At 35.9% G+C, this 14,214-nt stretch overlaps 1 protein-coding gene across 6 annotated transcripts in view; it reads right to left on the bottom strand.

Moving 5' to 3' along the window:
• The window catches only part of TBC1D5 (TBC1 domain family member 5), a 550,005-nt gene that overhangs the window by 140,865 nt on the left and 394,926 nt on the right, over positions 1–14,214 (bottom strand). For all 6 annotated transcript variants that reach the window (XM_032332177.1, XM_032332146.1, XM_032332153.1 and 3 more), the window contains one exon: positions 3,845–3,987. In XM_032332177.1, coding sequence (XP_032188068.1) covers positions 3,845–3,987 — 143 coding nt within the window. The remainder of the gene's footprint in view (positions 1–3,844; positions 3,988–14,214) is intronic.

Here is a 14,214-nt window from a genome sequence, read left to right as displayed (position 1 = left end):
AATGATTTGGACCTGGGCATCGCTTGGAGCCTAGATCATGAGCTGCTTTCTTTGTATCTTGCCTGGACTGCTGAGCATGCCTTGGAAAATCATAACGTTAAGTCCTGGTGCTGTTGCCCACTGCTTGTCTCTGCAGAATAGGATCTTCAACAGTTAGACCACCCTGTCCTAGTCCATGGTCAACCATCTCTCCCACACTTCCCAGGTAATTCCCCTAAAACTCCTAAAACCCTACTATGCCTCACAAGCAAGGACAACCTTGCTTCCTCCTTTATCAGACATGGGATTCCTCCACTTCCCATCCTGTCTACCTGTAAACTAGTGTATTTCTGAAACCTGCCTAGTACATTCTTCCTCGATCAGCACCAGTTTTTATTCCTGCTCCCCAGCCAGTCTGCCACAGGATTCCTGACTTCATTCCACTGTCTCTAAGCCCTTATTTCTTCAATTATTTCACTCAAAAAATATTTGTCAAGATCGCTATGTACTGGGCCCTGTTCTGGATGCCAGGATATAGCAAGGAAACCAAGACAGACAAAATCTGGTCTCTTGATGTGGGATAGAGGAGTGGGTGTGAACAACAATAAACAAGTAAAAAACCACAAGTAAACAGGATAATTTATCTTTTCATAGATCTCATCAATGGAGCAGGGAAAAACTAGTACTGATCCTTTATAGAACTTAAGACTGATTGAGAAGTAAACCCTTGGTTGGTTCTCCCCCACCTCCAGTGAACGCTGATCTCATCCTAAAGACACCCATCCACCCTTCCTTGCCTCTGCACTGATCCCTAGTTACATCTTTCTTCTCCTCTGCTCCGCTTTCTTTAAAGATTATTCTACATATGCTATCCCCACATTCTTTCCTTTTCATTTAATTGACTTTTTAGTTGAAACTGTAATTTATACAGAAGACAAGAGGAATGACAACAAAACTGTAGGAAAAGCTATTATACTTAACCGTCCTGTCACTTCTCAACCCATCATAATCCAGCCTCTGCTTTACCACTCCACTAAACCATTCTGGCAAAGGTATTTGATGACTGTCCCTCCAGAGGGCCAAGTCTGAATGGGCATTTCCTGCCTGACCTTTTTATACCTCAGTATTCCCAACCCACATGACTTCCCTTGGCTCAGATAACACAGTCCTGTGAGGTTACAACACAAGCCCTTCCTTCTCTGGTGCCTTAAACACTGAGGTCAACTTCAGAGTTCCCTCTTTGCCCATCTTCTTTTTCTGTAAGCACCTGCCTTAGGTAGGATGAGTGTATAATTCTTATCATCCTAATAGGATGCTTTTGAGAGTGAAGGAGGGAAGATTAGTAATTACCACTCTTGACTAGCAGGTGTAAATCAAGACTGCCCCAAACAAATCAGGATATATGGTTACCCTATTCTTAGGGGTCACATCTACTATTATGGTTTTAACTAACACATACCTATTAACCATTTGCAAAACTGAATCTGTAGCCCTGACTGTGACATTGAGCTTTATTTTCCAAATCTTCAGGTTATGATTTCTCATAGATCTCAAGTTCAGTAGGGCCAAAACATAATCATTTCCATTCCTAAAACCTGCTAATCCTTGCATTTCCTATCCAAGTTATGCATATTACCTAGCCACTCAACTCTCTAAGCTGGATATCATTTTAGACTTCCTGTTCTCCCTCACCCATCATATTTATGCACCAAGACGTATTGACTTTAGTTTTGAGGATTTCTCTAATCTACAGTTTCCCCCTTGGACTTCTGTCTTACCTTTTATCTTACTTCCTTACTCTACTCTTGTCTCCCTTAAGTCTGTTTTCCACAGGGCCACCAGAGTGATCTAACACTGACTGTACTTTTGCTGTGAACCTTTCAAGAGCTTCCTATTACTCATCGGATAAAGATATCTATCATGATCCTATCCCTGTTCACTTTCTTTGGTCTCATAACCTGTTGGTCTCCCTTTGCACTCTAATACCAAATGCCTATATACACATACAGGCAACGCGGGGCTCGATCTCAAGACCCTGAGATCATGACCTGAGCTGAATGCAGACACTCAACCAACTGAGCCACCCAGGTGCCCCTCACTGCCTCTCCTTTAAATTTTCCTATTACCTATCCATACCTCAACCACAGCACTGGATATATTAGTTTACAATTGATTATGTCACTCTTTCCTACTATTGAAAAACTTCTTGAGCATAGGGGCAATGGCCCTTAATATTTAATAATCATCCTATTTTTAGGAGCTCTCATCCATGGTTCTGGATTCAACCAGGCAAATTAAAATAAACTAGTCTAAATATTGAAATGAATACACAACTTCATTATCCTTGCATTTGTCCACATCTGCCCATAGATTCTATAACATCAATAGATGGACTGAAAATGTGTAAGGTCTTCAGTTACCAAAAATTTGCCTGTTTTACGAAATTAATGAAATCTTAGCATAGGAAACAGGATTAAATTTTAAAAAAATATCTAGTTGTGATATACCAAAGTTAAGAAAAGAGCAAATACTCCATTGTTTAAGATTAAAGAAAATCAGAATACATTTCGACAGTTGTTTGAATTGGAAAATATTGTGGAAAGATTATCTTAAACCCCTTTTATAATAAAAGAGGCTACTCATTCCTTTTGGGTTTTTTTATTATTTACATTAAAAATTCATTACTACTTTAAAATGAGAGCTTAGTATCGAATATTCTAAAATCTAGTATCCATCAAATCTACCCAAACATCTTTCTCTACTTTCCAGATGTTAGTTCTTATGATTTCCATGTTCTTATATGATTAGCTCTGACTTAGAAAGAAGGAAGTTTTCACTTAGTCTGTCAAAACCCAAACTATTTGACCTTCGAGGCACAGAAAAAACCCACAATTTTTGGATAAAATGTGGTGCTCCTGTCACTTGTTCATTCAAGTAATTTTGAGGGCATTAAAAAAGTATAATCTAAAATTTTAAAGAATATTATTAGCGTCACCAGAGGCACAACAAGAGCATCTGGTGCCACTGGTATTCATTGAACAAATACAGAGAACCACACAGCAGTGAAACAGTCAAGATTATGAATGATTCCAAACAGTTTATGTTCTGACAAAGTCCTACTCCTAAGAGTTTTTTTTCTTATTCCCTATTTAATCATCACTTTGTGCAATCTTCCTAACTATATTTTGGCTTACAAATCTTGTTTTGTGGACAGATTATTTTTTTGAGAAGGAAAACAATTTGAGGTATTTCGAAATTTAAAACATGCTCTGGTATTTTCTTCGAACTGAAGATTATCAGGGTACTCCAGACAGGCACCGGCTTCCCAGCTATGGCAAGCATCCTAAGGTAGATCTCAGGAGATAGGAATACGTCTACCATTTGGCAATCTACTGAGAAATACATTTGGCCAAAATATAACTGAGAAGAAGTTAAAATATCTTTAAATGTAATATTTATTTTTTATTGGCAAGTTGTTGATACTATAAAAATAGCTCCAATCTCTTGATAAATATCTTTGAATACTCTCTACCTGTCAGAAGGTGGAGCTCTAAACATATCTGAAATGCGGGCTTTTTATTTGTGCATTTCACAAATGTGTGTAATGAGGAGATTAAAGCAGGAGTAAAGTCTTTAGAAAAATGGCTCTGAAGAAGTCTAATTCTCTCAGGACAAAATCACCCACATCTCCCAATAGGTACATAGTTAACTAACAAAAAAGATATTAATATGCTCAATATATTACCTACTATAAAAATGCAGGTACAGTAATTCAGAAAAAAAGAACAAGTATATTTAAAAGATAAAATACATTAAAAAAATTAGGACCACCTACTTGGATGTAGGCAAGGTCATTAACACTTACGAGCATCTCGGATGTAGAGTAACATGGCTATGAAGATATAATCAACTAAACTCAGGCTGAGGCCATCTGCAAACAAGGCATCCCAGACCACCAGAAGATCCTGCAGGGGGAACTCTCGTCCAAACAGTAGCCGGACCCATCGTCTGGAAAGAAACAACACCAAAATTCAGAAATGTGTACTTCTGGAAGTAATATAAAGAGGAATCATTTTCTTCTATACTTGTGAAAAAAATGGTAATTTTTAATTGATCACACAAGGCAAATACTATATATCAAATATATAATACAGTAAAATCCAAGTTTTAAGCTTTCAAATGAATTTTGTAATTTTATAACTGGGCCACAATCGTTGAAGTTTATTTCTATACATATAAAACACTACCATGATATTTTAAAAGGTAGAAATCTTTCATATTTAATACAAATCCTAAATCTCAAAAGGCAAAGAGGAAAATGAATGCAGAGTGGTTTGACAGTTGCCTCATAGGTAAGGTTAGGAATTTTAAAAAATAGAATTTTCTAAAATTTTATGATCACTACTGATTTGGGGGGTGGTGTTGCAAATAATTGTACAGCAATTAACTATAACCAAGTAGAAACCTGCATTCGCACATTTCACTCTTATTTTAAAGTAAATATTTTAAAATGTGGTTAAAAAAGCAAAAATATATACATTGTCAGGCACAGACAGCTATTTCAAATGAAACAAATAGCAATACTTTAACTTTAGAATAGATACACCTTATTAGTGAGGTTATCTTTTTAGGGCTGTTTCTAGAAGAGTCACTTCTATGGCCAGGAAAATGAGTATCTGTGCTGTAAGCACATCTGGGTAGCTTATAAGAATACTGAACAAGATCTGCATATAATTATACATCATAAACAGCTATACTTCAAACTTTCAATAAACCCTAAGCTACTCATAAATAATTCTTGGAAGAAAATAAAAATAATTCACTTTGATATCCATTTTTTATCCACTTACATCTAATTGTATATAACATGGCTACAATTTCCTTACACAAACCTTTCTACAGGAATTTCAGCTAGAATTCTATGTGGTTCTGGCATATAACAAAGAATAAAAAATTCTAAATTTCTAGTATACTAAGTAGCACAGAAGAGAGGGAATTCTTGAAAAAATTAGTTAAAACAGATTACCTCCTCACAAAATTAGAAACCAAATATAACCATCTGTGGGGTTAAAGTGAGCACCAACCACCCCCCCACCCCCGCCCTGAATTAAAATACTTTCTTCAGGGAGTATCATATTTAAGGAGAAATCAAAGCTGTGATAATCTAGTGTAGAATTACACAAATGTATCACAGTTATTAGGAACCACATACCATACAATCAAATACTAAAATTCTTTCATTCACATTATCAAATTAATCAATAGAATAATTAAACTCTATTTTCAATTACATCTTAAATTATGAAACTCAATTTTTCAGGAAAAAGATTGAACGCCTAAGTAACATTTATCTTTTTAAAAATGTTACAGTATCATTTACAATTTTTATTTATCTTTTAATTCTTATTCTACTTCCACTATGAGAGGTGACTAAAATAAATTATTTTTTTGGTCTAATATTGCCTGCAGTTAGGTAATTCAGGGAAAAACATTCTTTCTCCACACATTTTTAATTCTTTCAAATTAAAAATGCCAATATTTACTATTCTAAGCACCAAAATATCTCTAAATTACATAGCATGTTCTTCTTAATGACAGAATTAACTGGTCTTGCAAGAAGTATCAGGGGAAGCACAGAATGGGCAAATCCAAAAGTAGCTGGATTAAACCATTTTAGGCATCTGTTTAAAGAATCTTTAAACTTGTAATTGTATCTGCATTATTAAATGACTAGAACAGATGTGGTCATTTACAGTTATTCAACTGATTCAACTGGAAGAAAAATTCATCAAAAAAATTACATTTAAAATATAACATGCTGACTGTGGTTGGTAACACTGTATTATTGATAAATGAAATTTGCCAAGAGAACTAAAATATTCCCACCATAAATGAATGAATGAATGAAAGAATGAATAAAGAAAATGTGTGAGGTGATGTATATTATATGCTAATTAAGATGGGAGGAATCCTTTCACAACGGATACATACAGCAAATCATTACAATGTACACTTTTAAATAGCTTACAATTTTATGTCAATTATATTTCAATAAAGCTGAAAAGTAATATAATTAAGAATTATCTTGGCTGGGGCGCCTGGGTGGCTTAGTGGGTTAAATGTCTGTCTTTGGCTCAGGTCACAATTCCAGGGTCCTGGGTTCGAGTGCCATGTCCAGCTCCCTGCTTAGTGGGGAGTCTGCTTCTCCCTCTCCCTCTGCCCCTCCCTCCAGCTTGTTCTCTCTCTCCCCATCCCCCAAATAAATAAATAAAATCTTTTAAAAAAAGAATTATCTTGGTTTAATGGACAGGCAAATTTTGGCAGTTTCAAAATAGAAAATTCTGACATTTAACTGATCCTTCTGGTTCAAATTTGGATGTCAGTACAAAATTGAAGAATTACACCTATATAATGGTAGCTACACACTTGAGGTGAGCATAGCATAATGTGTAAACTTGTTGAATCACTATGTTGTCCATCTGAAACTAATGTAGCATTGTGTCAACTAAACTCAAAGAATTAAAACAACCAAAAAAAAAAAGAATCATACCTATAAATTGTACTGTGCCTTGAACTCACTCCTTTCATTCTTGGAGGTTATTTTAATACTTTCCTTATTTGAATAAGCCCACTTACGTAACTAAGGCTGGTGTTTCCTGAAGGACATTATTTTTGCTTATCTTTCTTATGTGTGGGAGGAAAATTTTGTTTTTCCTGCTATCTCTCATTAAAAGGAAAATGACTTTTGAAAAAAGTTGACGTCTCTCATGCTAAAATAGATATCATTTAGCAAAAACAAACAAACAAACAAACAAAGAACAAAAAAACCCTGAGGGTCTGATATTCTCCACAGAGAATACAATACCATCTCTTTGCCCCTTGCTTAAAGCTCAAAGTCCTCTCGTTTTCTTATGGAAAATCACAGCTTTGGTTTCCTCAGTGCTAGAAAGAAAGACAGAAAGAAAGAACGAAAGAAAAACAAAGAAAGAGGGAGGGAGGGAGGGAAAGGAAGGAAGAGAGAGAGAAAGAGAGAGGAGAGGAAGGAAGGAAAGAATGGAAAGAGGAAGAAAGAAAGGAAGGAAAGAAAGAGGGAAAGAGAGAGGAAAGAAAGGGGGAGAGAGGGGGAAAAAAGGAGAGAGAAGGAGGGAGGGAAGGAAAGAAGGAAGGAAAGGAGAGAGAGAGATGGAGGGAGAGAGGGGAAAGAAGGGAGAGAGAGAGAAAGGAAGGGAGGGGGAAGAAGGAAAGAAGAAAATACCCCCCTCCTTTTAAAGAAATTATTTGTTTCCTGTTATTTCTGTAACAAAATGCCCCGTTACTGCTCAAAGTCATGCAACTTTCCTGCTGCTTGGGGTTTTGCTAGCTTAGCTTCAAAAATGACCCCATAGATACCTACGTGCAGCAATCTCCACTGCAGCCCTGTCAAGAGGGAGAACTGCAAATATATTGTCATCTACATTGAATAAAACATATCATCAAAACTACACACGACGTAAGTCCTCAGTACTTTTATATTTAATATGTAATCTATGATGTGCTGCTTTATAAATGTTTCACATTGCTTTATTTTTGAAGTTTCACCTTGCCAAGTACACTGCTAAATAATTCCAGGGCAAAAACCAAATTCTGTGTGTGTGTGTGTGTGTGTGTGTGTGTGTGTGTGTGTGTGAGAGAGAGAGAGAGACAGAGAGAAAGAGAGAGAGACAGAGACACAGAGAGACAGATGAAGAGAGACAGGAGACAGAAAAAGAGAACTATCCAGAAAGTTCTTTGTAAAGAGCTCTGTACACTTTGCTGAGTGCTCTATGTGTTTACCAAGGTCTTCATAAACTCACTGTGAAGCCACCTGTCATGCTACCGAGAAGCAAAGGTGTAGCTAAATTGAAAATACAGGCAGTGATCTTGTTAGAGGCAACATAAAAATAATTCAGGAAGTGGAAAAAAAAAAAAACCCAGAAACACATAAGGAAAAAAATTTATTATTAGATGCTTGGCATGTTCCTTTTATATAAGACTGTTATACATGCAAGGGTATAAAATTAAAGCAAAACACAGTTTCCTGTATCTTATATGCGATTATAGGAAAATTAAAGCCAAATTCTCAAAATATTTAAGTAGTACTGTATGACTAATGGAAAGCTTTGGGACCAACAATGACCTTACCAATAATTTAATCATTTTAATCCCTACTGGATTTAGTTCATACATATATTCACCACACACAAAATTTCCTGTGCTATTTTGGGCTTTCTTCATTGAGCTTAAAAGCCAAGGAAAAATTCCGTCTTTATGGAATGAGTTACCAGCAGAAATTATTTCAGTAAGCTTTTGTATTCTTAGAAAGGAAAACTTACTCGAAGAAATGAGGTCTTAGAAAGAAGTCACTCCTAAAATTAACATGCTTTTATTGCAGTTAAAAATATTTAGCACAAGTTTAACTTACACTTAAGGGCAGCATTAAGGTTTTCTTTTCCCCTTCAAGATAGCTTCAGTTTAATTGCTTCATGCTATTAATCTTGCTTTATGTCTGTTACACCTGCAGATTGCAATGCTCATAGCCGTACACATTTTATCACTTGTGATAATACAATAATTCATATTTTACCAGACCTACTTAGTAATTAAAATCTACACAAACAAAAAAGACCATCTGAGGTATTAAATTTAATAATAAACCACCCAAAGACAGGACTGTTTCTATGTCTACAATTATACCACTATTCTCAATTTAAAATTTCTGTGTAATTAAACTGCTATCCCCAGGGGATCAATAACTCCTGATGGTATTATTGCTTGGTGAATGACCCATGGAAACACCAAGAGAAATCCATTTTTTTTAGTAGTTTATGACAATGACCAATTTGAGGTTCATACTTCATCCAACATGGCTGTAGTAGGTTATACATGCAGAAAGAAACTTCTATACTATATCTTAATTTCCTTTTCCTTTAACAACTCTTTAGTAAGATATAGGCATAGCCAGCTTAAAAGAACAAGTAAAATAAAAAAGGTATATTCAATTTAATTTAACAAACATTATAAGGGTATCTTAAGCAACTTGTGATCACAAAATGATAGCACTGGACAAGCATACTAGAACACAATAGAGCAATGTTAGATTTTTGTTTAATGATATTAATTTTTGCTTTTTTGCCTTCTGTTCACTTGTACTTTTCAAAGCTAACAATTAATTTTTAAATAACCCAAGCAGGGTAGAGAATAAACACAGAATCCAAATTCTGTTTTAGTATCAGAGGAAAACAATAGCAAACCAAAGTGTTCATCTCTGTGGTTGGTAGCTCTTTGATGAAGTTGAGGCTCGTCTTATATTGTGGTTTTTACACCCAGTTCTTTTTAAATTAATTTACCCTGAGTTTTCCTTTATATCAACTCTGTGAAAATAGTCTTAAAATTAAAACCAAATATTGCAGTTCTTATAATTAGGGTCACAAGGCATTCTCATCTTTAATTCTTTCTTTTTTGCAGAATAGAGCTACAAAAGATGGAAGCCAAAATAAAGCATTTTTTCCAATTTCACATTCTTCTTAACAGTGCTGCAGAATACATTATTGGAAGGTGCTTAGCCTATTCATGAATTTTTTTCTGTATCTAATACTATTTCAATTCAGTACTCTTAAAAAATGTTTGGGATCTGCATGGGTTACAGAAAGATTTGAATACTTCAAGCCCATTAAACTCTGCTTCAAAAGTAGAAGGAACTGAAACTCTGAATTAGTTATTATCTTTACAGAACTCAAATTTGATTTCTATGTGCACCTTGTAATCCATGGGCTGAACCCAGCTTGAATTTAGCTTTCTGGGAACACATGTTAAACTTAATTTAACCCCCACAGGATATGTACACCAACTGTTAAAAATATGTTTTTGACTTTGGGGAAAATTCTCTATTCCTTTCAGAGGGCAGTACTTAGCCATTTATTAAGGAAGGTTTCTTATTCCAAAAATAAGTTCCTAATAATTACCACCCATTCCTACTGTAATTTATTCTCTTTGGCAAATGTTTGAAGCTGTTTTGTCAGAACAACTGTAATATACCCTTTGCAAAAATAGTCTGTATAGAAAACAGAGCTTGTGCATTTTTCTCATGAGAATACTGAGGATAGAAGATGACCATCATATGTTCAGAAGCCGTATAATCTTTAAATATTTTCTCTCTCTCTGTCACTCACACACACACAAATACACACACACACTCAAACACCCCTCTTTTAAATGTATACCTGCTATTTAGTTTACAAGTATGGTATTTCAAGGGCTAAGAATTTTAGAATGTGTGACTTACCGGCAAATTCAAATAACCCTATAAAATATGGTATTCCTTCAATACAGATTTCGTTGTATGAATAGGATGTGCTCTCTTTGAGAGTCCAACCAGTATGCAGTTAGAATATGAGTCCTGCCTTGAAAGGACTATGGGAGTAAAAGTAGCTAAGAGCAGATTTTTCTATCCTATCACTTGCCTGGGCTCCACTAGTATTCAGTTGCTACTGGACATTTCCTTGAGAAAATTACGTGGAAGCCACTACTGCCTATAAACAACACCATGAAGAATTAATGGACAGTTGGTGGTTATGTTGGGAAATTTAATTTTAGGCTCCATGAACACCACTCTTTATTCATACTACAGATAATTTTTACTTCTAGAAAGTCCGTAAATAGGCTTTGTTCTGTCATTTTATGTTTGGAAAGGGAATTATGATCAAATCAGTCTTCTAAAAGAGCATACAGAGAATTGCTAAAAATAATTGCTCTTATTCTCCCTAATCTGAAACTCATTAAAAAACAAAAACTTGTGTGACTTTTTTTTTTTTCAAATTGTCATAGACCATTTCAAATACCAATGGGATCTTAACCTCTCTGAGTAACACTTTTCAAATTCCTGTGCATAAAGCTTCTAAAGCATTTATACACATTGTTGGAAGAAGTGACATGAAGCATAACATCAAGCTGAAAAGTATGTGATTCTGGATCGAGGGAAGACCACGAATCTGTAAGCTGAAATACATCATCAAGAAAGTCAGAGTGAACCAGTTCCTAAAAGGCAGCAGTGGTACTGGTTTCCTTTTCACCTCATCACTTACCTATAGCTGTAAACAGTCTGGGGGACTCATTTTACTTACTCTGTCTTCCTTCTTTCTTCCCCATCCCGATCCCTTAAGTCATTACCCTGACCCCACCTGACTGCTCAGAGGCTAGGACAGGTACTTAGGGCTGCTGTTTGGAGGTTCCATTATCTACCAGTCTCTCCCCATCCTAATTGCACTTTCCAGAGATGCAGGCACTGATAAGCAAATTCCTGCTGAAGGGTTAGTTACTGGTAGTCTGGATTGGTTATTCTCCCTTCTCTAGCAGATCACAAGTTCCTTGAGGTTACTTGGTATTAGACATAAAGTCAGGGATTAACAAATGTTTATTAAATTAATATGAGTCCTTCTCCCCTGTCAGCTCTTCTTAATCTTCACCCTACATCCTTGATCTCTCACAGGTTTCCTAGTTGCTAAGCAGATGTTTCCCTAAAGTTTCTCATCTCTGTAGAGAGCCCCTGGACACCCACATTAAGTCGTAAGTGATCACACCTATGTCAGAATTGATTAAGGCCTCTCCCTACATTTCCTGAACACTGGCAACCTGCTTGCTCATGCCTCCGATGCTCCTCGGCTGGATCCTGTTTCTACTAAAACCATGCGACTTAAAGCATGATCTTGAGACCATCATCATCTCCTGGGACCTTGTTAGAAGTGCAGACTCCTAGGCCCCTAATACAATATTCCTGAAATGAGAATCTTCATAGTAATAAGACCTCCAGGGGATGTGTGTGTCTATTAAAGTTTGAGAAACACTGGCCTAGATAACAGATTCCTGTTTCCTGTCCATTTTAAGATGCCAACTCTCAGGGCTCCTAAAATCTACCATGTATTCATGGAAATTGTTACTCCAGGAGAAGAAAAGGCTTAAATGATTGAATGACTCTTCTAATTAGAGTTGTGGTCTCAAACTTTAATATTTATTAGACTAGCCTGGAGGGCTTATTAAAACACCATTGCTAAAACCCATATAGAAAGTTTTGGGATTCTCATTTTGAGATTCAGGTGGGGCCTGATAATTTGCATTTTTGAATTAGTTCCTGGAGTTACTGATGCTTCTGATCTAGGGGCCAAAATAAGAGAATCACATTCTGGTAATTCTGATTTCTCTCCATATCTCCACAGCTCAGTCCTGGGTGTGGGTCTTCAAATCAGCTTACTCAACATGTCTAGTCATTAGACCAGCGACCACTAAACATCTATTGGCTGAGACAGAAAGCACACGGAGCCAAACACCTCTTCATATTCCATTTCTATTACTTCTAAAATTTTATTTAAAAAAAAACCACAAACACTATAAAAACATTATCCAATAAAAAGAACAGACATGGACGTGGGAGAGAGGCAGACCTCCCAAAGACTGGGAAACCGCAGGCCACTGTGATTTCTTTTTTTTTAAACTCCCAGTGTATTATAAGATGAAGAAATACCAAGACAAGGCTATAAAAACTGTGACATTTTAAATGTTAACATTTACAAGTCAATGTTTTTTAAACATAAATTTACTATGATGGATAGATATAATCTCATTTGAAGGCAAAGTGAACACTCAAAGTGAACTTTGAGGCCCCTCATGTTTAGCCCTGAGCTAATGGCTTTCTTGGGCCTCTTCTGTGATTGGCTCTAATGAGTTAAGAGAGTTGGGACGTGACAGGAGATCACTGATTAGCTTAGTGCAAAGAGATAGAGCCCAAGAGGAAAGTGGCTCAGTCCTGGGTGTGGGTCCTCAAATCAGAATACCAATCCTACCAGGATCTAAAAGGGTATTCTCGCATTTCCCATGCAGAAGCCGTACAGTACAGCCAGCCTAGCGGAACGGTCATCTCTCCAGTGTTTGCTTATTCTCCTTCACCTGTGAGCTGTTCTCACTCTAAGGTTCTGCACTCTCACCTTTCTCAGATCTGTCTTTAGAATAAAACATGCATTTAAAATACAAAAGAAACTGTTGCTTGGGTGGTTCGGTTGGCTAAGCATTTGCCTTCAGCTCAGGGCATGATCTCAGGGTCCTGGAATCCAGCCTTGTGTCAGGCTCCCTGCTCAGTGGGGTATCTGTTTCTCTCTCTGCCCTTTTTCACTGCTTCCCCACTTGTGCGCGCGCTCTCTCTCTCTCAAATAAATAAATAAAATCTTTAAAAAAATACAAAATAAAATAAAAACACAATGGTCCAAAATCTCTGGGATGTATCAAAAGCATTTCTAAAAAGGAAGTTTATAGCGATACGGACCTATCTCAAGAAACACACAAAAATCTCAAATGAACAACCTAACATTACACCTAAAGGAACTACAAAAAACCAAACAAAAAACAAACAAAACAAAACAAAACAAAGACTAAAGCTAGTAGGAGGAAGGAAATAATAAAAGATTAGAGTGAAAATAAATGAAATAGAGACTATGGAAAAAAAATAGAAAATATTGATGAAACCAAGAGCTGATGCTTTGAAAAGATAAAGTTGATAAACCTTTAGCCAGACTCATCAATAAAAAAGACAGAGGACTCAAATAAATAAAATCAGAAATGATGAAGGAAAAATAACTGGCACTACAAAAATATAAAAAATTGTAAGAGAATATTATGAATAATTTTTCATAATAAATTAGATGACAAGAAGTTGGATAACCTGGAAGAAATAAATTCCTAGAAATACACAATCTTCTAAAACTGAATAAGGAAGAATTACAAAAGCTGAACAGACTAATTACTAGTAATATAACTGAACTGACAATCAAAAACTCCCAACAAACACAAGTCCAGAACCAGATGGCTTCACAGGTAAAGTCTACCAAAAATATGAAGAAGAGTTAATACCTATTCTTCCTAAATTACTCCCAAAAACTGAAGGGGAAGGAATGCTTCCAAGTTCATTTTACAAAGCAAGCATTACCCTGATATCAAAACCAAAGACGTTACAAAAAAAGAAACGATAAGCCAATATATGATGACACATGGATGCAAAAATCCTCAACAAAATAAAAGTAAAATGAATTCAACAATCTATTACAAGGATTATCCACCACAATCAAATGGGATTTATTCCAGGGATGCAAGGGTAATTCAATATTCATAAACCAATCAATATGATATATGACATTAACAAGAGGCAGGATAAAAAAAATTTACAATGGGGAAAAG

The sequence above is a fragment of the Mustela erminea genome, chromosome 1 (assembly GCF_009829155.1).
Source record: "Mustela erminea isolate mMusErm1 chromosome 1, mMusErm1.Pri, whole genome shotgun sequence".
NCBI lineage: Eukaryota > Metazoa > Chordata > Mammalia > Carnivora > Mustelidae > Mustela > Mustela erminea.
This window is presented reverse-complemented; position numbering and strand designations above follow the sequence as displayed.